Source organism: Lacerta agilis, chromosome 8 (assembly GCF_009819535.1).
Source record: "Lacerta agilis isolate rLacAgi1 chromosome 8, rLacAgi1.pri, whole genome shotgun sequence".
In the NCBI taxonomy this organism is placed as follows: Eukaryota; Metazoa; Chordata; class Lepidosauria; order Squamata; family Lacertidae; genus Lacerta; species Lacerta agilis.
Window position 1 is genome coordinate 69,662,320 of NC_046319.1, and position 25,951 is coordinate 69,688,270.

At 46.7% G+C, this 25,951-nt stretch overlaps 1 protein-coding gene across 1 annotated transcript; it reads right to left on the reverse strand.

The window, feature by feature from the left end:
- Positions 1-1,083: 1,083 nt before the first annotated feature.
- On the reverse strand, positions 1,084-23,316 carry ATP4A (ATPase H+/K+ transporting subunit alpha). The gene is made up of 22 exons (XM_033158175.1): positions 23,187-23,316; positions 22,433-22,492; positions 20,615-20,818; positions 20,138-20,251; positions 18,754-18,888; positions 16,548-16,665; positions 15,821-16,089; positions 15,114-15,312; positions 14,250-14,359; positions 13,239-13,373; positions 12,263-12,455; positions 11,062-11,237; positions 9,319-9,455; positions 7,937-8,087; positions 6,985-7,153; positions 5,951-6,105; positions 5,709-5,832; positions 4,432-4,577; positions 3,283-3,416; positions 2,972-3,073; positions 2,088-2,179; positions 1,084-1,285 (listed from the first exon to the last, which is right to left on the reverse strand). The coding sequence occupies exons 1-22, from the start codon at positions 23,307-23,309 to the stop codon at positions 1,257-1,259; spliced, it is 3,075 nt and encodes a 1,024-aa protein (XP_033014066.1). The 5' UTR covers positions 23,310-23,316; the 3' UTR covers positions 1,084-1,256.
- Positions 23,317-25,951: the final 2,635 nt, after the last annotated feature.

Genomic DNA, 25,951 nt, shown 5'->3' on the forward strand with positions numbered 1-25,951 from the left:
ATTGACACCTAGTGGGCCACCTCTTTGGCAGCAACACAGCTGTGCAAATTTTGCTTGAATCAGAAATCCTTCGTATGATGACGGACTGCAGCACACACCATCACTGACTGACTGCCATGCTTGATGGGGTTGATGGGAGTTGTAGTCCAGCAACATCTGGAAGGCCATGGGATCCTGGGCCTCAGTAAATAATGCTGACCCATCTGCATTCATTGGCTTGTCTTATGCCATTTTATTTTAATTCTGTTTCTCATGCCTTGCTCGCCCTCCTCCCCTCTGCTCTGTCACATAGAGATTTTGTTGGCATGCTGCTTTTACATGTATATTTACTGCTTAGTATTTAAACTTAGTATTTATTTTTTTAAAAATGCACATGAAAATTCTCGTGATCTAGAAATCCTGTGCCAATTTGTTACTCGGCTGTGATCTCAGCACCTGCAATCATACATATATAATTTCCCTCCACTCTGCACATCAGCACCCTTAAATCATTTCTTGATGAAGGGCTAGCTATCTTCCCCCAAAGTAGCTGAGTGGGAACTGTCGTAGCCTGAAGTTTAAGCTTTATCTTAAAGGTGTTTGCATCAACAGAAGTATAGTGTCCAGATCAAGGGAAGTAATAGTACCACTCTATTCTGCCTTGGTCAGACCACACCTGGAATACTGTGTCCAATTCTGGGGACCACAATCTAAGAATAATATTGACAAGCTGGAACGTGTGTGGAGGAGGACAACCAAGATGATCAAGGGTCTGGAAACCAAGCCTTATGATGAATGGTTGAGGGAGTTGTGTATGTTTAGGCTGGAAAAGAGAAGGATAAGAGGAGATACGACAGCCACTTTCAAATATCTCACGGGCTGTCACATGGAATATGGAGCAAGATTGTTTTCTGCTGCTCCAGAAAGTAGGGCCTGAACCAATGTATTCAAATGACAAGAAAGGAGATTCTGACTAAAAATTAGGAAGACAACCTTGGAAGGTGGTGAGCTCTCCTTCCTTGGAGGCATTTTAACAGAGGTTGGGTGGCCATTTGTCAGGAATTCTTTAGCTGAGATTCTTGTATCGCAGAGGGTTGGACTGGATGACCCTCAGGGTCCCTTCCAACCTTACGATTCTATGGTTCTGTGGTGTGAAATGTGGCAGGCTTGGCTCAACAGTACTGTTGTTGATGACAGACGCAAATCCTTGATTTCCTTGTCTCTGTTGCACAGGAAGGGAAAACGAGAAAAAGCTCCGTCCAAAAAAAGCTTCGCCTTTAGTAGTAGAGTTCTTTGTCCCACCAACCTGGAGGAAGGGAGAATTTTAACGATTAATTTGCAGCATTTGTATCCCATCCTTTGGCCCCAAAAGGCTCTCGCAGCTGCATGCAAAAATCCGTTTCAAAGATGTCCTCTGCCCACAGGCTCATGATTTAAAAAAACAAGACAAACGAGGGAAAAAGTAACAGGATGGAGGAGATAAGAAAGCAAGCTGAGGAACAATTCCTTAAAAATTACAGCCAAGGTCAGTGTCAGTTCTGACTGTCTTGCCCTTCGTTCAGATAAAAGGTGAGTAAAAATTGTAGATTAGTATATAAAATCACACATGCCATGCAGAAGGTGGATAAAGAAAAGTTTAACACTAGAACTCGTGGGCATCCAATGAAGCTGAGTGTTGGAAGATTCGGGACCAATAAAAGAAAGTACTTCTTCATGGAGCACATAGTTAAATTATGGAACTCACTCCCACATTGAGGCAGTTTTGGCCACCAAATCAGATGGCTTTAAAAAAGGAATTGGGCAAATTCACGGAGGACAAGGCTACCAATGGCTTCTGGTCCTACAACAGGAATTCAGAGGCAGACTGCCTCCGACCGTGGAGAGAGACCATTGCAGGCTTCCCTCACAAAGCCCAGGGAGCTGGAGCATCACATTCCTGCCTGCTGTTCTGAGTGCTGCTTTGGCCGCCAGATGCAGGACCAAGACCAGAAGGTTCACCCAAAGGTCAGTAGCCACAACAGGGCAGGAGAGTGTGCCTGAAGACCCACATGTCGTGTCTACATTGGCAGTTGCAACAGGTGAATTCTCTCCCCGCCCACGTCACTTACTTCCAGGGTGTCTCCGGACTCCCAACTTTCGGATTTCATCGTAGACGAAGATGAGAAGGCCATAGGGTAGCGGCACCAGCCACCACTGGAATCTAAGCAGGAAGAAGGGTGTTCAATGCTGAGCTCAGTTATCATTACATTGGGTTGGCCCAAGGCAAGACAGGAAACCAACCTCAAAATGAGGTAGCATCACTAGCAGGACAAACAAAGGGAGGGGAGTCCATCCAGCTACATATAAGTGTTTATTGTAATACGTTTCAGAATTTCCCCCCTCAAGGATTCTGTAAATATGCAAATAACATTGGAAAAAGGGTAACTGTTGCAAAATAAAAACAGAGTGAAATCTCTTCTGTAATCTAAAAATTAACCAGATTTACCAGTAGAGCTCAATTTGCCCTTTGCTGGCCTAGGCCCTAGGAGATGCTTCCACTAGCAGAACAAAGCTGCTGGGCTGCTGTCCATGGTGCTGAATGAAAGGGAGCCCTATCTATACAGTGGCTGTGCTCATCTGCTTCCCCCCTTTTCAGGCTAGCGTGGAGAATTAGGAAGGTGAGCTGGATGGGTGAGTTAAGTGGTGGCGTCACAACTCTGTACAAGGTGATTTCCTAAGTCATACCAAGTCAGGCTACCTTGCTCCATCTATCTGGAGGTGCCGGACATCCGCTCCAGTTGGCATAGCAAAATGGTCAGGGGTGATGCTGACCAACAACATCTGGATGGCTCTCCATTGACTGCTTTTTGAGATACATCAGTTCAAAGAAGCCCACTAGCTTTATTAGATCCAGCTGCCCTGCTCTCTTCTACAGAGTATCCTCCACTGGGTTTCTTTTTTTGGAGTGGAGTGGAGGGCTAAATCTGCCCCATGGAGGCATGTGAGGTCTTACCTTATAGGCATAAAGTTGAAGATGTTGGGCATCCCAGGGCAGTAGCAGAGGAAGCAGCCCAGGCAGAGCTGGAACACGATGGCTATCACCAAGACTTTGTTCCTGAAAAGGGAAGGGGGTGTTTCAGGGTGGGTGGAGAATAGGAAGACCTATGGCTGCTCTTGGTTCCAGCAAAATAGGTAGCATGATTGAGGGGAGATGGGGGCAGGGTGCTTCTATCACAATAACTTCTGTTACAAGAACAGAAGATGCAGCATATTGTATATCACAGAACCATGTTTGGCTTGGAGATTCATTCGGTTGCCACGTACCGGAAGAATCCCTGCTGGAAGACAGAAAGGCGTCGTGTTTTGCGGATGAGCACGTCAGCGATCTGGCACATCTCGATGCTGATGAAGAAGACGGTGTAGCAGGTGTACTCCTGGTACAGGCGCTGCCCAAAAGTCTGCAAGTGGGAAGAATCGACCAGCGAGGACGGAGTGATGCTTGGCCATCTTCCACCCTCTCTCCCTGCACCAGCTGTACTCACCAGCCTAGGGGGCCCAGTGGCGCCTCCTGCAAGGGAAAGGCTGGGCTTCTCATTCCCTACACAGGATCTGGGTCCTGATGGAGAACCTGTGGCCTTCCACGTGCTGTTGGGCTGCAACTCCCTACTATGGGCTATGCTGCCTCCTTTGTGAGTCATTCCAATAAATGACAGGGGGAGCACTTCCATTCAGGCAGACGGGGCACTGCCCCACCAACCTCAGTCTGCCTGAAGCCCCCCCCCCTCCTGCCTCCCATCTTATGTGCAACCTGCCCTAGGTGTTGGTGTGCCTCCTGCTCGGTCCCAGTGCTGCCTCATGTGGAACTGGAGGAGGAGGAGGAGGACAAAACCAGAATGAGTTGGCTCTGCCTGCCATTGGATCTCTGGCTCCACCTACTGCTGGCCTCTCTGCCTTACGCCCTACCAGTCCTCAAGGGCACCAACCACCACTGATAAAATACTATATATGATTTTAGTGATTAGCTGCACCTGACAGGATCAAGGGCAAACCTTGATGCTTTAAACCTACTCTATCTCTCCAAACACAGCTGCAAAATTCCTGCCTGATTAGGGCAATTTAAAGTTGTTGTTTTAAATAGTAATTTAACTGATAATTCAATCAAACATTGTGGGCCACATTCATCACACTGTGATTTCTAGCAGCTGTGATTTCTAGCAGTGGAGTTACAGAATCATAGAATTGTAAAATTGGAAGATATAGTGCAACCCAAGGTAGAACACAGGCATCGTAGCAAATCAACGGTGTTCTTTCTGCCTCCTCAGTAAGCTGGCTAAGTGCTGCAGGACCCTTGTTCTCCTCATGGTTCTTTGTCTTTAAACGGGGCAGCCTTTCAGAGACAGGACTATCCCTAACAAAGCAGGACACCTGGCCATCCTGCCTGGATGCCAGAAGCAGCATGTCTCCTCCACTCACCCACTCTTGTCCGTAGCTATCCTGAACATCTTGGATATGGTCGTTCTCCCAGGCTGCCCGAAGGCCCACACACTTCAGCGGGTACCAACCCTCCTGGGCCATGGCGGTGAAGTAGTCGGTGAAGCCGGCAAAGGACTGGATGGCTCCTGTGTGGCAGGGAGGCACAGGGGAGTTTGTGTCAGTGGGCGGCCAATGCCAAAGGCTGGTCCATTAGAGCACATGGAGCCACTGCCCCCATGACTCAAGCTGCCCCCAAGCATTGCCAACCTGCCTGCCTGGTGTAGTGGGCCTGGGGTTTTGGGAAGGGTCGTGGACCTGCTACCATTTCTGCAGCAGGGTCTTGGCAGCATCCCTTTCTCCAGAGTTCCAGGGCCACCCAAATCAGCACGAAAGGGGAGCTTTTAAGCCACTGAGAATAAGTGTTACCACCCTTCTTACTGATTGGAAACAATCGGAGTGAAAGGAGATGAGTTGCTCACAGAGGATTGGTTCCTTGAGTCAACCCAGAGAAGGCATGTGGGAAGAAAGCCGAGGAGGAGAAGTTGTTCTGTATGCTCCAAAGCTGAGCACTGAAAACAAGGCACTTCAGTTTCAAGAGAACAGTGTGCAAGTTCTGGAACATACAGTTGACCTTTATGGAAAAACAGCAACTTTAGTCACTCTGAAAGAAGAGCTGCTTCAGATCATTACCCTGCATGCACTTGCACAGAAAATAGTAGATCTAGAGCAGGGTTTCCCAAATTTGGCTCTCTAGCTGTTTTTGCACTACAATTCCCATCATCCCTAGCTAGCAGGACCACTGGTCAGGGATGATAGGAATTGTAGTCCAAAAACAGCTGGAGACCCAAGTTTGGGAAACCGATCTAGATGAAAGGTGTCCCGCGGAGATCTGCACGGATGTCTGCAGTGGATCCCAAATTATTATTGTATAATTATATGTTTATTTATAATCTTAGAAGGTTGTATAATTTCAGAAGGGGCATGGCTGTGAGGGAGCCTGGCTGCGATCATCACGAACGGATCCTGCGCTTCTGAATTTGCCACTGAACAACCGTCCATCACTGCTCAGATGATGTGCCTTTCTCCTCCCCATGTGGTGGCCTCACGGGATAAGGCATGATGGGGGCAGGTATCTAAGCCAATTCCTTGCCACTCCCTATAGAAACTCCACTCCACATGGAGCCCACCTAGGCTTCCCTGCCTTGTCTCACGCAACATCGCTTGCTCCCCCCCGCTTTCTAACCTCTAGGCTCCCCCCTTCCAGCTCTAATACGCACCGATCTGGAAGTAGGAATAGACCGCTAGCGCTTCGTTGACCAGGCGGTCCCGTCGAGGGTTGCGTGGCTTCAGGTGCATGATGTCGCTCTCAGCCCTCTCATAGGCCAGGGAAACTGAGGGGAACTGAGAAGAGAGATGAGATAGGGTTTTTTTTTGTTTTTTTTTTGGAGTCGGGGGCATCAGTAACAAGACCAAGGAGCCCTGGGAAAGAGCCTCTGCTGGATTGGTGTTGGCCACTCACAATGTCTGTGCACAGTTCAATGAAAAGGATGGTGATGCAACCCAGGGGGAGTGGGACACTGACAGTGATGTAGATCAGATAGGGCGTCAGCTCTGGGATGTTCTTGGTTAGGGTGTACGCGATGGATTTCTTGAGATTGTCAAAGATCAGGCGCCCTGAAAGGAAGAAAAGAATGAAAAAAAGATGGCGGTGGGTTTAATGGACGACTCCTGTTGTTGAGCTGGGATTCCTTCCACCAAACTTTTCTGGATGTTATCTGCCAGTGTGGTGTAGTGGTTAAGAGTGGTAGACTCGTAATCTGGTGAACCGGGTTTGCGTCCCCGCTCCTCCACATGCAGCTGCTGGGTAACCTTGGGCTAGTCACACTTCTGTGAAGTCTCTCAGCCTCACTCACCTCACAGAGTGTTTGTTGTGGGGGAGGAAGGGAAAAGGAGATTGTTAGCCGCTTTGAGACTCCTTAGGGTAGTGATAAAGCGGGATATCAAATCCAAACTCTTCCAGGCCTGTGATTCTGTGTCCAGCAAAGTTTGGAATCTAACAGATGAAGCTGTTGAGCCGGTCAGACCAGCCTCTTTGTAAGGAAATTGGCCTTAGCTGACCAGTTAAATGCTTTCATCAGCATCTCAAAGAGTGAGCCTTGTTGTCATAGTGATAGCAAGAGGATGATGCTGTCCAGGAAGGGGGCAGGCACAGCACTGTGTTCTCATCAGCTTCCCAGAACACAGTATCAGCTTGCTATGTGACCACCCAGCCCCTAAATGGTAAAATCTTCTGCTTTCTTGCATGACACACAATCAGGGTTCATGCATATCTAGTAGACCCCTTTAGACATCCCTGGCTAATTGCTAAGATCTCCGGAGGAGGGACTGCTGGCTTTTCCATGAGTAGTGGAATGCCACCTTCTGACACTTAGGAAGCGGGTCTTCTCGGTGGTGGCACCTACCTTCCCACACGAAATTGCCACCATCAGATGCTGATATATGACCCAAGGGCACTAACCCGCCCCCTTGTGCCACAGACTCCCAAGAACAGACCTTGCTCGACGCCAGTGACGATGGAGGCGAAATTGTCATCCAGCAGGATCATGTCAGCAGCGTTCTTGGCTGCGTCCGATCCGGCAATGCCCATTGCCACACCGATGTCAGCTTTCTTCAGCGCTGGGGAATCATTCACCCCATCTCCTGTTACTGCCACAATAGCACCCTGCGAACAAGGAGAGAGAGAGAGAGAGAGAGACATGGGCCTCCTCCTGCAGATGGGTGTTTTATTGCTGGGGCATGCTGTTAATACATCCGTGACACGATCTTAGCGTGTCCGTGGTGGATTTATCCCACTCTCGTTTGTTCTTTTATGTTTCCCCAGTGATCCCACATTTCCTGCTGTCCTGAGCAGAAACAGTGCAACAAAAGTGGGAGGAAACCAAACCAGAACATTTTTTATATAAAAGGTTACAGGATTGCAGCAGTAAGTTACAGGATGCGCAGCGATTGGCAACGAAGCAGTGTGACTGCCCCCAAAGCTTTTGCAGGCACAAACAGTATTGAAAGTGGGATTGTGTGTGACATTATGAGCAGAAATCATCACTAACGTGCAATAGAAAGGATGTCTGGATGGGCTCATTCAGGGATCTACAGATGGAACCTGCAACAAAATGTTGCCGTATGGAGTTCCAGCCAGCCAGGATATTCCATTCCACTCCCCCCATCCAAAGTCAGCTATCATTCCATGTGGACTGAGCATGCTCAGTTCTCATTGGGCTGTCCACACACCCTGGACAGCTTAGTTTCCCCTCCTAAAGTTTTTTTGTACTTCTGCACACCTTGAGGTGCTTTGTCTTGTTACACAGGTAGTGATATTTTTTATGCACAACCATCAACGCTCATGCCTGGAGACTGGAAATGGAGGGAATGATAATCGTATGAAACAGCTGATCCAAATTCACCGTGGCCACAATACCTTCTGCAGTTAGGGTTTTGTGCCCCTTACCAATTTCTGACAGCTTTCCACAATGATGAGCTTCTGTTGTGGGGAGGTGCGAGCAAAGACCATCTCTGGGTGCATTTTGAGGATCTCCACCAACTCCTCAGTCTCCATGTCTTTCAGCTGGCCCCCGTTGACCACACATGCTCGGGCGTCCCTGCATGTCAAAGCAGAGAAAGGGTCACATACATAGACAGGGCCTTTGTAGTGGCGGCACCAATAATTGTGGGAAAAGTGGCATGGGTGGGCCCTTTTCTGATTGCCTTTTTGCTGGCTGGTCAAGACATTCTTATTTCAGCAGCCTTCTGTCTGCTAAGTTCATTTTGACGTGTGATCAATGCCACTGTTGTTTCAATTGGGTCTTCAATGCGTATTTTATGGATTTGTATAGTTGCAAAACACTTTCCATTTTACATGGTCCTGCAATTTTACATTGCTGAAATCTGCCCTGAGTGATTCATGGGCACTAGAAGTGGTGAGACAATTTATTTTGGTATAAATAAAGAGCCTCAAGTTTTCAAATGAGAGCCTCTCTTCAGCTACAACAAGACGTAGAGTTGGTGGTTTCAATGCCAGACAAACACAACTCTGTCCTTCCTTTGTTTCAGTGCGGCTGGCTTACCACATTTTGAAGGTAGTGACCCTCTGTAGAACTTCCTCCTGTATGGTGACTATTATACCCAAAGTCAAAAGTCACCTAACTGCACCGCGGGGTGCTTCTGAGCAGGGTGGATAAAAATCAATGCTTTAATTTTTATTTTTTTAAATCAGATTTTTAAAATTTTAAATTGGATTTTTAAAAATTTAAATCAGATTTTTAAAATAAAATGCTTTTGGATGAAAAATCTTTCTAAAGATAGTTTTCTATTTAAGTTACATTATAGTCCAAAGGCTATTCATTAGGAAATAAGAATTTGTTTTAAGTTTTTCATGTGTGCTAAAACTCAGTCTTTAACCACATCAGTTAACAAACATGGATACATATGCTATAATGTTATTGTTTGAGTTAAATAAATTGTTTAAATTGCTTTTAAGGAAACGATTATTTTTCTCCTTCCAATAAAGTATAGCAGAAAAGTTGACCTAATATAAACAGTTAACTTATTAAAGCTCACAATAATTTCATAATTATCTCTGCCTTTGTATTTCTAATAGTACAACCAAATCAGTAATTTTTGATATAACTGTAAAAACTACTCTGAAAATGTATTATTCCAAAAATGAAACCTTCATCTGGTTGTAAATATGAAGGCTATACCAGCAAGAACGAGCCTTTCTGTAAAAAAATGATTTAAATCAAGTCTTACTGACTAGTGATTTAAATCGATTTGATTTAAATCAAATCCACGCTGCTTCTGAGGCAAATCTCTCTGTGTTTAGATACTCACCGCTTGTTGACCTGCTCCACGGGAATGCGCAGGCGGGTGGCAATATCTTCAACCGTTTCACTGCCCTCAGAGATGATGCCCACACTGGCAGCAATGGCCTTTGCAGTGATGGGATGGTCTCCTGTCACCATGATCACCTGGAGAAGACAGGGCAGTGGTTCAAAATGGCCGTTCCGTTGCATCAGCACAGATCGAATAAGCCTGACTGAAAAATGCTGATGAGAATGTTGGTCTAGGTTCGGGGGGGAGGCACCTGCACTATACCTTTAAAGCACAATGAGACCACTTTAAACTGTCACGTCTTCCCAAAAGAGTCATGGGAACTGTAGCTGGTTAAGGGTGATGCTAGGAGATGCTCCTCCTCACCACAAAGCTATAATTCACAGAGTGGGTTGTGGGAATTGCAGCTCTGTGAGGGGAATAGGGGTCGCCTAGCACCCCTCAAGGCCCTGAACAAGCTACAGGATTCTTTGGGGGAAGCCAATGAGTGTTTAAAGTGGTATGATATTGTATGGTGCAGATGGGGGTCCTGGATTCAAATCCTAGCTCATCCATAAAGCTATTTGGATAGCTGACCTTGGCTCAGTCACAGTCTCTTAGTTTCTCTCAAGGGAGGGTAGGAAATACATGTGGTTTTAATGTCAGGCCCGACCTTAAAAACGAAACAAAAATATTTCCTCGTGAATCAGAATCGCATCATTTTATATTTGGGACTTATATTTTAATTCTTTAATGATAGTTGGTTTTATTATTAAGTTTTTATCCCACCTTTCCACCAAGGAGCTCAAGGTGGCACACATGGTTCCCCCCGGTTGTATCTTCATAACAACCCTGTGTTGCAGGCTTGGCCCAAGTGAGGTTCATCATGACCGAGTGGGGATTTGAACTCTGGCCTCCCAAGTCCAAGTCTGACATTTTGACCACTAACCCACACTGGCTACACACCACTGCAACTCTATATAGATGACTAACGACCACTAGAGATATCATCCCTATTGCCCATACAAAATGTAAATTATTATTTTTCGCCAAGATGCTTGTTACTATGGATGACTTAAGACATTTTGCAGCTGTAGTGAAGAACAAGATAGTGCCCCCCCTGCATGCCTCCCATTTCCACAACCAGAAGCTGGCTGAACTGGCAGGTGAATCTTATTCCAGTATTTCTTAGCCTCGAATCCTCAGATGTTGGACTACAACTCCCATCATCCCTGACCATTGGTCCATTCTGGCTGGGGCTGATGGGAGTTGTAGTCCAACAACATCCGGGGGACCAAGGCTGGGAAAGGCTGCCTAACTCAGTGTTTTTCAACCACTGTTCCGTGGCACACTAGTGTGCCGCGAGATGTTGCCTGGTGTGCCGTGGGAAAAATTGAAAAATTCAAGAGAATTACTTTATATATAGTCAATATAGGCACAGAGTTAAATTTTTTAACATTTTCTAATGGTGGTGTGCCTCGTGATTTTTTTCATGAAACAAGTGTGCCTTTGCCCAAAAAAGGTTGAAAAACACTGGCCTAACTTCAATACTGGTGACAGGATAGTGCGGGTGCAGAACAGACTGTGTCCTGCCCTCCAACAGAGGGGAATGTCACACAATCTCAGGTGAAATGCTGCCACTCCTCCCAGCATCTGCCACCTGAGGCAGTGACCTCACTCTGTCTAACGATAGGGCCGGCCCTCTTGGTTGCTGTTAGTTCTTCCAACGGAGCCAGAAACATCCCGGAACAGCTGGCAGCATACCCGGATGCCAGCAGTGCGGCATTTCATGACGGCGTCGGGCACAGTGGCTCTGGGCGGATCAATCATGGAGATGAGGCCTGCAAAGCAGAGCCCACTGGTGGGGAAGTTCATCTCGTCACTGTCAAAGTTGTAGCCGCGTGGGAACTCGCTCTGGGGAAGGTACAGGTGGCAGAAGCCTGTGGTGAAAGAGAGAATCACGGTGAGGCCTCTGCCAAGGGTGAACACTTAGAGGCATCGTCAGAAAAAGAGGAAACACATCACCAAAGAAGAGGACATGGATATGCATATAATCTGCATATGGTAATATTATCCTTTTCAGTATTGTTTTACTACTAGGTTGTGTGCTACCCTTGGAAGGAAGGAGCAGGGTGGAAATGCAATTGATAATATGTAGAGATGTTCATTTAGAAATAATTGGGCCACATCCACACCATACATGGAAAGCACTATGCACTTTGAAGAGTCATGGCTTCCCCCAAAGAATTATGGGAGCTGTAGTTTGCTAAGCATGCTGAGAGTCGTTCGGAAACCCCTATATTCCCCCACAGAGCTACAATTCCCAGAGTGGTTTAACAACCAAACACAGGGAATTTGGCCTGTCGTTGTCTCTGGCTCCACCTACTGCTGGCCTCCTGGCCTCCTACCTTTGTGGTCTCATTGGACACTTGCTTAGGAAGGTCATAGCTCAGGGGCAGAGCACTGCCTTGCATGCAGAAGGTCCCAGGTTCAATCCCCAGCATCTCCAGGAAGGGCTGGGAGAGATTCTTTATCTAAAAACTTGGATAGCAGTTGCCGGTCAGTGTAGATGATACTGACTTAAATGGGCCAATGGTCCAACTCAGTACAAGGCGGCACCCTGTGTTTCACGCCAGTTGTAAGGATCAGCACAAGTACCGGGCATTCTCAGGATGGGTGCTGGGCGGCTTGGAGCTGTCATTGACATTCCCCACAATGCCCTTTGACGTTCCAACACCTCAGGCCATTGTGGGAGAGTGAAATGGGGGCTCTATGTCACTCCTGAGAGCAATGACACTGAGAAAATCCACGAGAGGGAGAGAGCGTTTTGCTAAGTGTTCCCTCAAATCTATACAGCTGGCTCTGATGGGACCTCAGAATACAGACCTGGCCTTTATCAGGTCCCAAGTTCTACCAACAGCGCGCACGCACGCACACACACACACACACACACCTCCCTCCTTACCTAGTACACGCTCGCCCAGCCCGCCAAGGTCCATGTAAGCTGTTTGGAAAGCCTCCTTCCACTGTTCGTCAAGGGGCAACTCTTGACCCTTGATCATGATGGTGGAGCACCGTTCCAGGATGCGCTCGGGAGCTCCTTTCATCACCATCAGGTAGCGCTGGTCTCGAGGGTCATCAAGCTCATGGATGGACAGCTGGAGCGAGGAGAGGGAGCAGGAGAGTCAGGAGGACTCGTTCATAAAAACACACCCTGTGTTTTAGCCTCCTTTCTTTTGCCCTTTCATTGAGGAGAGTGGGACTGAGGGCCTAGTCTGGGCACATGGCAGACAACGGTGCCATCAGAGCAGAACTTTGGGGGGCCCATTCTGAAGAAGGATCTCCCCCAAACGCGAGGGGTGGGCTTACGACCTGTTGAAGTAAGTGATGTCATAGGCACTGCTATTCAAAATCCAGAGTCCAAAATGAACTAATGGTACACACTGACAGTGGAACTGGTAGACTGCACCGCTTCAGGATGTGGGTAGCTCTCTCCATTTTTGAATGCATGTGAAAAACAAAACAAAAAAGACAAGCATCCCCCAATGAGGAGAATTCAAAAATGCGACCTTGCATTCTGAAGCGATGTAGTCCACTCTACCACCTTGGCACCCTAGCACAGGTATGGAAACCTTTTTTGTTTTTAGACTGAGGGCCACATTCCCTTCAAAGCAACCTTCTGGGGGCCGCATGCCAGTGGCGCCGGGGGGGGGGGGAGGGTCTGAGGCAAAACCAGGAACAGCAACCCATGTAAATGTTTCCTATCCTTCATCCACGCCATCAAGAGGCATTCTCAGAGATGAAGGTTGCTTTGCAGGCAGGCAAAAGCCCTCAAGGAGGGTGCCAAGTAGGGTTGGTGAGTACAGAAGAGAACTGGGCCAATGGGTGGCTGAGGCTGGCAAAGGCCTAGTCAGCCCTCCGGAGCGGAGTCAGCAGCTAACCTGGAACTTGTTGGTGGAGTTGAAGGGGATCTCGCAGGCTTTCTTGTAGCGCTCCCGGTACTCCATCACGTTGCCCAGGGTGATCTCGGAGAACTTCAGCAAGGCCGTCTCCGAGGCGTCTCCGATGACGATCCGCTGGGGTCGGATGCCAAAGGGAAAATGGACATAGGTCAGCACAGCTGAAATGCAGCGCCATTTCAGGGGTGAGGAGAGAAAAGGCACGTTTTAGGACCAGCCCTGATGATCTAGAGACACCTTCTCCACAAAAGGGACTGACAAGTTTACTTACAGATTGGCTGGAGATGGAAGAGTCTCTGAGCATAATAAGAAGGCACCGTCCTGCTATTGCCACACATGTAGGATTGGTGGGCAGGGTGCAGGCTCCTCCAGGCTTGATTTGACACAATCAAGCGCCAGAGATGCACTCGCCCCCCAACCCTGGGTCCTTGGGTGCTGTTGGACACTTCCCAATCCCATCGTCCCTGAGCATTTGCCAAGCAGGTTATGGATGATGGGGTTTGTAGTGTTCTCTCTCTCTCTCCCTCCCTCCCCCTCTATATATATACAGTATTATATTGTGAATCACTTCAGGATATTTTATGGGAAGCAATTCACAAATGGAATAAATAATAATAGTTCAACAGTGCCTCTGTCTGCTTATCGATGGATTTGGTTGATTCAATAATATATGACATTATTCCTCCTTAAGATTCATTCCACCCATGAGAGTAATGGCTTTTATTTTATTCTGTGTTTAAAGGCTTCTATTTTTATTGTACCAGCCTGATGTGTGTAGTTGTAGTGTTGTTGTTGCTGCTGCTGTTGTTGCTGTTAACCCAAGGATGTGTTTTCTTTAACTCGCTTATCTTGCTTTAATTACAAAGTATATTATTATTTTAAGCAAATATTTTTAAAATTACTATTTGAAACATTAGCTTCAGCTAAATTGCTGCATTGTGTACATTTACTAGCAGAAACGTATCCCAGCCATATCCCATTGCTCTTCCTTACCTTTGGGACAGGCACGCTATCCTGGCCTGATTTGAAAAAGGCTCGGTTGCAGAGGCTCACCACTTTGCAGAGAGCTCTCCACGTCTCAGAGGACTGGTCAAAACTTTGCCCTGGAAGGCACAAAATGAGACTGAGTGAGAGGAGGTGACACTAATAGTTTTTTTTCTGTATCAAATGGCTTAGGACCAAGTTATCCAAAGGATTGCTTTCACCCATATGAAAGCATTTAATGATTCTAACGAACTGATGTATTGGTGTCCATTATAGTTCAGATATTATTGATTTTTTTGAGGTGCCTGTGGTCCCTACTCTTTACCCAAGAGTCCTGGGGAGACCAACTGTTACATTAAAATAACAATTGACATGGTGACATTGCATGGTGGTTCCTGACATCAAGGAGCAAGTTTCTGGTTGTGTTTGGAGATGACTGGTTGTGCTGGGTAGCAGGTGCCTATTGGCATTGGTAGGCTGGAAGGATGGGAGGCCAACAGTAGATGGCACCAGAGCCAATGGTAGGCAGAGCTAGCCAATTCTAGTTTTGTCCCCATTCTCTTCCCTACTGGCAAAATAGAGCAAAATAGGGCAAAATAGAGATGGAGGAGGAGGGAGCTGACAGCCATGGCCACCTGCTGGACTGGTTCTAAGTAGGAAGGCAGGCAGGTGGGGGCTGACTGAGAGAAGACTGAAGATGGTGGAGCAGTGCCCTATTCACCCTAATGGACCAGCCTCCATCAATAGCCAACACACATATTTCTCATCCCTGATTTAAATCAATTGACGCTGCCTTTCCTGGCCAACCCTATCCATTAGTCTCTCGGACACAAGTGCCTCTGGCCCAGCACTTGTGAAGCCCAGACTCTGCACCTGACTGATCTTCTGTGGTGTCCGCTGTATGGATCTGGTTGTCAAACCAAAGGTGGGAGACAGTCATGCGGTTCTGAGTGAGAGTCCCTGTTTTATCAGAGCAGATGACAGAAGTTGAGCCCAGCGTCTCAACGGCCTCCAAATTCTTCACCACACAGTTCTTCCGGGCCAGGCGTTTGGCTGTGAGGGAAAGACAAACCTATGAAGAGAGAGAGAGACAAAGACAGAGAGATGGAAATGTAGAAAACTTCAGCTGAAAATACATATAATGAAGGAAAGGTTACCATGTTTGGAGCTGTGTACACACTATAACACTAAATCACATTTGGAACACATTTCTCCCCTCAAAGAATTCTGGGAATTGTAGTTTATCCCTATAGAGTTGCAATTCCCAGCAACCCTGGACAAACTACAATGCCCAGAATTCCTTGAGGGGCAAAATTTGCTTTGAATGTGCTTCAAAGGAATAGCGTGTACTCAACATTTGTTAAAAGTGAACAAGAGGGGCATGATAAATCTATGAAGATTATGCATAGTATGAAGAAAGTGGATAGGGGGAATTTAGCTTTCTCTCTTTCTCATAAATCTGTAGCTCTGAGACATCAACTGAAGCTGAATGTTGGAAGATTCGGGACAGACAAAAGAAACATGTTGAGGGCTACAGGTTCCCCACCCCTGCCCTAAAACCAAGGGAGAGCGATACTTACGGTGACAGTTGCCAGAAGGCCCTCGGGGACGTATGCCACCACAATGGCCATGAAGAAGACCATGGCCTTAAGAAAGGGGTATCCAATCACCATGGCGACCACAAAGAAGGTGGCCCCAAAGAAGATGGCCAGGCCGGCAATGATGTCGACAAAGTGCTCTATCTCAATGGCAATGGGCGTCTTCTCATTCTCCACACCCGAAGCCAGGCTGGCTATGCGCCCAATGATGGTACGGTCCCCAGTGTTAATGATGATACCCGTGGCTGTGCCTGAGAGGACACAGGGAGATAAACAGAGCTGGTACGGGTTCATAAATGTGGACCCCCCCCAACTTCTTTACGTGTCCAGATGGCCAGGCCCCTCTGAGTGCGTTCTTCACAATGGGAAACCATTTGTAAAGACTCTGTGTGGATTTGCACCAGGCCCTGCTAGCTTTGTAGATCACGGGAAGCAGCAATGGTTGAGCAGCTTTTAATGGTCCTCCCACTGCCTCACTCAGGATGAGGGCCCTCAAGGAAAGTGGTCATGGACTGCATACTGGCAGTGGGCAGGGCCAAAACCCAGAGTAAGTAGGACCATAATATAGATATATGCACTCCATTCAAACACACATTATTCTCTCTCTCTCTCTCTCTCTCTCTCTCTCTCTCTCTCTCTCTCTCTCTCTCACACACACACACACACACACACTGCCCACCCATTCACACACACTCAGACACCTTCCTACCTTCTAAGCACATGGTAGAGAAGAAGGCAATGTTTCTAGTTTCCAGGGGGCTCTCGTGGGTGCACTCGGGGGCTCTTGTCTGAGGCTCTGATTCCCCAGTCAGAGATGAATTATCCACCTGGATGGGAGAGAGAAGCGTGATTCATGCATGTGGCTATTTGTCACGGAACGGCACAGGACTGCCTCTCCCCACATTAACTGACATGGACCTCACTGAGATCATCATCTGAGGCCCTTCTTTGTGTGCCCTCTCCATGGGAGACAAGAAGGGGCCTTTTCAGTGGTGGCCCCCTGCTTGTGGAACGCTCTCCCCATGGAGGCATACCTGACAACATCTTTATGTACTTTTACGTTACAGGCAAATATTTTTCTCTTTATCTGGGCATTGCTCCTTAATTTGAAAGGTGGCATGGTGGCCTCTATTAGAGGGGCATATCTGCATAACTGCTTTCTCCCTTGGTTTTATAAATGTAATTTGTTTTGTGCCACTCTGTGAGAAAAGGGACTAATGAATATTGATATTAATATCAAAAGCCCTTCTCTACCCCTCGCTTTCCTCCCTGAAATTTACTCTCCTGCTCCAACCCGGCATTCCAGAAAGGTGGGTTTTATCCAATGTTCGTTAGCCTCAGAGTAGACCCTTGGAAATTAAAGGACACCATCGCCTTAGGCCCATCAATTTCAGTGGGTGTATTCTGAGCAGAATTGAGTTGGATACAAGCTCTGTGCTTGTAATGAACAGGTGAGTCTGGACATCTGGATAGGTGAAAATCTGCTGGCAGGGAGGGATTTGTTTAGGTAAAAGCGGCTGGTGGGGGAAGGGGGAAGCACTGTGCTGCAATTGCATAGGAGAAGGGGAAGGGTGAAGCGCTGTGCTTCTCTGCTGCAACTGCGTAGAAGTGGCTATCAGGATTCCCATACAGTGGTAACTCAGGTTAAGAACTTAATTCGTTCTGGAGGTCCGTTCTTAACCTGAAACTGTTCTTAACTTGAGGTACCACTTTAGCTAATGGGGCCTCCCACTGCCGCCGTGCCACCGCCGCACGATTTCTGTTCTCATCCTGAAGCAAAGTTCTTAACCTGAGGTACTATTTCTGGGTTAGTAGAGTCTGTAACCCGAGGTACCGCTGTATTGCAAGTGGCCAAGTAACATGTCAGCTCCCTTCCCACTGAATATTTCAAGAAGAACCATGCTGAATCAGACCCAAGTCCCATCTTATCCAGCACTTTCTTCTCACAGTGGCCAACCAGATACTTCTGGGAAGTCCCCAAGCAAGGTTGGAGCCTTCTCTCACTGTCTTTCTCCAGCAACAGGCGTACTGCCTCAGATAGTGGAAGTGGTACATAGCCATCATACGTTGTAGCCATTGGTAGTGTTATAAGAAAAACTGCTCCCTTTCCTTTATGGGGTATTCCGGAGCCTGTATAGAGCCCCCTATTGGTAGGAGAAAACAACAGAAGCCAACCAAAGTACCGGTATATTGAGAAACAAAGCGGCTAGTAAGCCTAATCTTTATTCAAGGAACTGTTGCAATAGGGTCCCCACTCACCACATGCAGGAGGGAGGAGGAAGCCAGAACAATGGTGCGCAAGCCCTTATATAGACTTTTGAAATTGCCCACCCTGTAGCCCAAGACAACCCCCCAAAAACTTCATACATCCATCACAGAAGAAGGTGGTCTACAGCAGAGGAGACCGTCTACAGCAGAAATCCTGCCTGCCAGGATACCTGATAATGGTCACTGATTGCATTACCTGGCAGCCTGGCCATTCTTTTGTGATGGTTAATACTTTAGTTCCTGAATCCAGGTCACAGGCTCACCCTATTCATACACAAATACGCCCTTAAGAAGGGATTTGCAAGCGAAAAGACAATGGACAGCCTTTCCCCATTTGCCTCCCTTACTGCAGAGGAATATTTGAAGTCATTGGGAGAGTCAAAATGGCTCCAGGATTGCTCTCCCATACTATTTCAGACACATGGTTCATATATTTAGATATGTGCATTTATGAATATTTATTCTGTATTTGAGACATTGAAATTCTTATAACAGTAGCCTTGTCTTCCTGAATTTATCTACTCCCCAGGCAAACAAATCAGACTTTATGGTTTGCTTCATCCAGGAGAGGGCAGCAGAGGCACAAGCTTGTGAGAAAGTAAGTTTCATTTAGACTTTTCCCCATTCCCCAAAAAGGTCTTATATACCTTGCAGCCTTGAGAGGTGATAATCCTGATGTCTGCTGGGACTCGGTCTCCCCCTTTGATCTCTACCAGGTCGCCCACTACCAGCTGATTGGCGTTGATCTGGAACTTGTCGCCATCTCGAATCACTGTGGCTTGCTGTGGTCGGGAGGAACAAGAGTTAAAACTTGGAAACCTATAAATCAAACCACACCTTGATAAATCAAACCACACCTCCAAATGGGACTATTGTAATGCGGGATGTGGGTGGCGCTGTAGTCTAAACCACTGTGCCTCTTGGACTTGCTGATCAGAAGGTTGACGGTTTGAATCCCCGTGACGGAGTGAACTCCCGTTGCTCTGTCCCAACCTAGCAATTTGAAAGCATGCCAGTGCAAGTAGATAAATAGGTACTGCTGTGGCGGGAAGGTAAATGGCATTTCCATGCGCTCTGGTTTCCATCACGGTGTTCCATTGCACCAGAAGCGGTTTAGTTATGCTGGCCACATGACCCGGAAAGCTGTCTGTGGACGAACACCGGCTCCCTTGGCCTGAAATTGAGATGAGCGCTGCAACCCCATAGTTGCCTTTAACTGGACTTAACTGTCCAGGGGTGCTTTACCTTTACCTTTACCTATTGTAATGCACTGTATGTGAGCCTGCTACCTCTGCTGAAATAGTAGCACTGGCTGGTAATTTGCTGCCCGGCCAAGGCTGTCTACACATTACTGCTTATTCTGGTTCCGGTGTTCTCCCACTGCTGGTGTTTGAAGCTGAATACTCATGACATTAGCCACAGTCCATAGGTGTCTTGTAGTAATCTCACAGTTTATCCATCAGCATCTCCTGCCTCATCCCTTTAATTGAAGATGCTTGGGATCAAACTTATTATTATTATTAATTAGATTTATATCAGCCCTTCATCACAAGATTTCAGGGCTGTTCGCAAAATAAAATACAGGATAAAAACAAGTTTAAGGTTCCTGCTTGGTGCAATTAATAATTCTTCCTTCCATATGCTAACAGAAACCCTTCCCCAAAAGATAAATAGATGTCGGGGAACTCTCAATTTCCTCATTTAATTGTTCTTAACAAAATAAGTTACTGACTACAGAAGAAAGCACTCAAAGCATGAGGTCTGCTGCTGAGCTGTGATTTCTTTCTTTCAACTATTTGGGTGCAGCAGGAGTAGAAATGATCAAATGCTCCCTCTTACATTCCTCTAGTCTCCATGGCTATTTTTCATTAAAATGTAAAATCAAGAACTTGGAATTGCCAGTTTCACTCCTACAAAATACAAGAGCCTGATCTGCGGTTGTGTGTGCACACCTGCATAGAAACCTGGCCTGATCCTTCACTGCCTTCAGCCACATTTGCAACAGCAGGTACCCAGGAACTTTCCCCTTACCTGTGGCACTAGATTCTTGAAGCTCGCAATGATGTTGGTGCTTTTGAATTCCTGATAGTAGCCGAAGCAGCCGGTCACGACCACAACAGCAATGAGAGCAATAGCCAAGTATAGCTATATGGGAAAGAAAGCAAAAAAGAGCCTATGACCTTTCTGTAGTATTTTGTCACTCCAGCAGCTGTTACGCCTTCAGTTTCCATTTTAAAATTCCGCATTTATTGGAGCATCACTGCTGGGTGACCTGAACCTCACAAACTTTCGCTCACCAGTTTTATCTCTCGCCACTGTGTCCTCCTCCTAGCATCCTTTAAGTCAGAGATGCAGAGGGGAACGGACAACAGGGCCCTCCAGGTGTCATAGGATTCCAGCTCCCATTAGCCCCAGCCAGGATGGCCAAAGCTCAGTGATGATGGGAGTTGTAGTCCAGTCACACATTGAGGGCCTACAGCTTCTCTCAGCCCTGCTTTAGGCACTTACGTTGTCTGCACTGGTGAGGTCACCTTGCCCGAGCTGGATGCCGAAGGCAATGAGGCAGATGGCGGCTGCTACCCACATGAGGCACTGCAGCCCCCCGGCCAGCTGACGGGCAAACTTCACATACTCAGGAGTGCCCTTGGGGGGCTTCAGCTCATTGGGGCCATCGCGAAGAAGGATCTCTCCTGCCACAGTGCTGGTTAGGCCCTGGAAGTAGAGAGAATGGGAGGAAGGACCATTAGAAATGCTCCCCCCCCCCCAGGACTGGAGTTGGGGCATAGACAATCCCAAGTTTGGGGCATAGACAATCCCAAGCTTGTCCTCTGCTTTGACGCTCACAAATATTTGGGTCCAAAAAGGCTACCTCCCTGAAGTGTAGGTGGGTTCCCATGAGGCAAGACAGAAGACGAGAACCATTGTTGAACTACATAACTGCGAAACAGGGGCAAAGCCTGGGCCACTCCCACTCCCAACATGATTGGCTGTCTAAACTTCCAGACTGCGAATCGCAACTCAGAGTTTAATGGCCAATGGCAGAGGCCCAAATCCTGAAATGTTCTTTGATTGGACAATGTGTATCAAATCAGAACACAGGAGCTCAGAATCCTTAATGCAGACTCAAGCTCAGGCAAACGCAGACCACGGAATACACAACACTCCCCAAAGCCCATTTGGCGGCTGTGCTGTAGTTGGAGGCAGTAATGCTTCTGAATCAACAGTTTCTGGAAGCTACAGGAGGGGAGAAGGCTCATGTGCTCAGGTCCTGCCTGCGGGTTTTTCCACAGCTATCTGGGTGGCTGCTGTGAGAACAGGATGCAAGATTACATGGGCCATTGGCCTGATCCAGCAGGCTGTTCTTATGTTCGTTTACTCCCAAGACTCTAAAGCTCCTTCCAAAGAGAGCATGAAAGCAAATGCAGGTTGTGGTGGTGGGAAAGCTTCTTCAACTTTTCTTTTACAAAAATGCATAGTTGGGGGAAAAATGCACCTTGAGATCAAATCTCAATATGGCAAAATAACTGTTTTCAAACGGATTGTGTTTCTAAAAGTTCTGACACAGTAGCTCAATATTTGCCAGAAGAGCTGGGACTTTTAGCCAAAAGAAAACACAAATTGAAACTGAAATTGAATTGTCTTGGAAATAAAGTTAGTTGGATAGTTTAAGTACTCCTTCTTCTTTAAGAAGCATAATATAAAGTCCAGAGGTAGCATAAGTATCAATTTACAATGGGGTGGAAGGTTTGCAGGCTATGAAGGACTCGCTCACAAATTTATTGACAGCGGCATGGATTATGATAGCTAGGAAGTGGAAGGGGCAAGCAGAATATAAAATAGGAGAATGTTCTAAAGAGGTGTGGCGATATAGCTATAAATGATCAATAAACATGTGCCATTAAGGTAAGATGGGGAATATACAGGAGAAATGATTTTGAGGAAATATGGAAGTTGTTTGTAGAATTTGTACTGTTAAAACGGAAAGGGGTCAAACCATTGCAAGAGGTGTTGAAATTTTGGGAGGTTGGAATGGTCGGGGGCGGGGGTGCACATTTCTATTCTTATTTATTTATGATTATTACTTTGTCAAAATAAAAAATAGAAATAGAAAATAGAAAAAAAGAAGAAGCAGAATATGCCACTGATGTGAGGTACTATGCCCTTTGAATATGAATTTTGACATTTTGGACGCATTTTTGAAATCCCTGTAATATTTTGTTTCAACACTAGATGGTGCGCAAACATTCAGATCTGGAGGACTAGTTGCAACCCCTGACAATAATACGCCACCACACTCAGATTGTTCTTTAAAGCTGCGGGCATCACCTTGGAGACGCTGGTCCGATGCTTGAGCTCCAGGTCTTCTATGGACAGCTGGTGATCATCCTAAAAGGGAAAGCAGACCCAAAATAAAGAGAGAGTGACTTCAGAGGCGGGAGGGAAAGGGATCTTGGGTGGCAGCGACTGTCTGCAGCTGCTGCTGCCTCACAGCTACCACATAAAAGGTAAAAAAAGAGAGAAAAGGTAAAGGGCCCCTGGACAGTTAAGTCCAGTCAAAGGCGACTCTGGGGTGTGGCGCTCATCTCGCTTTCAGGCCGAAGGAGCTGGCGTTTGTCCACAGCCAGCTTTCCGGGTCATGTGGCCAGCATGACTAAGCCACTTCTGGCACAACAGAAAACCATGATGGAAACCAGAGCGCATGGAAATGCCGTTTACCTTCCCTATTTATCTACTTGCACTGTGTGCTTTTGAACTGCTAGGTTGGCAGGTGCTGGGACAGAGCAACGGGAGCTCACTCCCTCACGGGGATTCGAACCGCCGACCTTCTGATCGGCAAGCCCAAGAGGCTCAGTGGTAAGCCTACAGGGGCCCCTCAGAGCAGAAAGGACCCCCCACCCCCTTAAAGCAGCAGCCATCTCTGTCAAGGTCACCTGACCTGAGCAGAGATTTAAACCTGCACCCTTTGCCAAGTCACCAGGTTGCCTTTCCAGATAACAAGTGCGAGGCTCTTTCCTCTGTTGCTCCTCTGTCTCAGGGAATAAGAGAACGTCTGAATCAGCATTCAGCCACCCCAACTTACCACATCCATCTCTTTCTTCATACTCTCCAACTTCTCTTTCTTCTTTTCCCCCTTCTTCATCTTCTTCTTGATCTTGACATCCATTTCACCACCAGGATGTTTCTCCATTTCCACCGAGTACATCTCATACTTGTCCTGAAGCCAAGGGGGGGGGGGGAGAAAAGAGAGAGTCGTGAACTTGAACTGATGCACCATGGCGATGTAATCAGCTGAAACTTTAGTTGCAGGGAAAGGCACCCTGCACATGCTCAGAAGCACATTCTTTTATTAACCGCAAGGGGAAGGAACTTCGCATATGAAGAGAGGCATTATCGTCTATTAACTGCCAGGAACGGCACTTCATACATGCTCAGAGGCGCTTTCTTCCATTAATTGCTGGTGAAAGGGTTACTTTGCACATGTGCAGAGGCACTGCCTTTCATGAATGGGGGAATGCAGTTGGCACAGGCTGAGAGGCACTATTAATGGGAAGAGGCCCTGTCCTTTATGGTATTTCGGAGCTCAAACCCAACAAGCAGAACAGATACCTCCCTTGCAGTGGAGACTGAATTCAAATTCCACTAGATAGGAGATTTTCTCAGAGTTCCTGTTAGGGCACCCTTTCTTTGTGCCTGGGGGGGGGGGGGAGGGTAACAAGCTTGGCTGGATCTGTTCCTCAGCATAACAGAAAACAACCACAACTCGAGTTGCACAAATGGATCTGCCTGCATTAGCTTAGGAGAAAAAGATCAGTAGTTCTAAGCGGGGGCGGGGGGGGCATCCTTTCTTTGGGTTGGATGCAGTTTACTCCAAGGGTAAGTGGATTTAAGAATTGCAATCAAAATTAATTGAACTCTAGCCAAAGCACAGGTCATCCCAAATCAGTTCGATTGGTTCAGGATCCAGGATTTTTAAGCCCTGCTGATTTCAGTGGGATAATGTACTCGAATGTGGGACATCTCTCTTTCTCTCTCCTCTCTCTCTACACATAGCAATTCTGCCAAGATTTCTCCTCATATTCTTCTCTCTAGTTGGGAGAGGGGGTGTTGTTGATATTAATTTTTTGTATCTTTATTTTTATATCTTTTTAGAGTTATGTGGGAAATGTTCTATTTGGTTGTTTACTTTTTGATGAGTTTTATTTATTGTTTATGACCACTTTTGTTATGTTTTTTTTTTAAAAAATATGCACATTTTTTTCATATTGTAAGCCGCCTTGAGCATGGTTTTTAACTATGGAAAGGTGGCATACAAATAAAATGATTACTTAATTAATTAATAGTTATGAGGTTTAGAAATTTCTTAACACCCTTGCCGGAAGCTCACATGGTTGGATTCCTAGTTCTACCCTGTTCGATGTTCTGCTGCGAATTCACTGCCTGGATAACCCCAGGATATGCGAAATGAAGCCAACTGATGAAATGTTACATCTGTGCAAGACTCAACAACTGGCTCAACTTCCTAAACCCAGAATGACAGAAACTATATTACAAATTGTCGTGATTGTTCTCAGCCTTGCTATATCGGTCAGTTGCCACTTATGCAACATCTAATCTTCTATATGGGTGGTGCATTCACAATTAACAAGAAGGACTAGAACCCTCACTTTGCCTCAAAGCATGCATTGAAAGGTGGCAACACCTCGCCCCCTTGGCTCTCTTTCACTAGCTAGATGTCGAACATGACAGGGTGATTTATAAGATGCCAAGGGCAGAAAGAAGCAAATCTGCCAATTTCACCTTCTCATTTTCCACTCTTTTTTTTGGCTCTCCACATTTCCGCATCACTTTGCCCATATGTATTTTAATACAAGCTATACCCTAGTAAATGCAATTTTGTACACGTCACTTGGCTGGAGAACTGCATTGAAAAATTCAGAGAAGCATATTTTAGTTTTCACTGTGTTGAACGTTAGGGGGATTTCCCTTTAAATATGAACTGGGTAGAATTTCTCCCTCATCTCTTGTCAAGGGGAACCTTTGGAAGCCATAATAGCAGAGTGCAGGTTTAACTCTGGCACTGTTGCTTTTCTGCAGATTCGTGCATGAATCGAGTGGGTAGGGTTCTCCAGAAGACGGTGGCACCAAGAAATGCAGAAGTGGAAGGACCATATAGGACTTGCAACTGCAGCATCCCTGACTGATGAGCCACCCAGCCTCTGCTTCAATACCTCCAGTGAAGGCGACCCTGCCATCTTGCAAGGCAGTGTGTTCTACTATCACATAACTCATTCCATTAGGAAGTTTCTCTTAATGTATAGCAGAAAGCTGCTCTGTTGCCTTTCCCATACATTCAGCCTATTCCTGTCCCTTGAAGTAGCAATAAGCAAGTCACCCCCCCCCCCTTTGCATGGCAGAATTTCAGATATTTGAAGGCAGTTATCATGTCTCCCCTTCATCTTCTCTTCTCCGAATTAAAAGCAGCCAACGCAACTGTTCTTCATAGAACTTGCTTTTCCAGATTCTTCACCATCTTTGCTGGTTTATTTTGCCCCGCGATATTTATGCAATAATAGTGAATTAATGGTGGGTTCAGGCTGGGCCACCCACAAACCATTCTGCTTTATTAGCTGTACTGCAACACATCTCCAATGTTACTGCCACCTGGAGGGCAGTTCTTGCACTGTAACAGTGCAACAAAAGTGGAACACCCCCCCCCCCACACACACAACAGAACATTTGTGGTATGAAAAATTACCAGATTTCAACTGGAAACCAAGTGTTTGGAAACCAAGTGGTATATCTGCCCTGAAACATCTGCAGCCACAATCAGTATTAGAAGTGGGA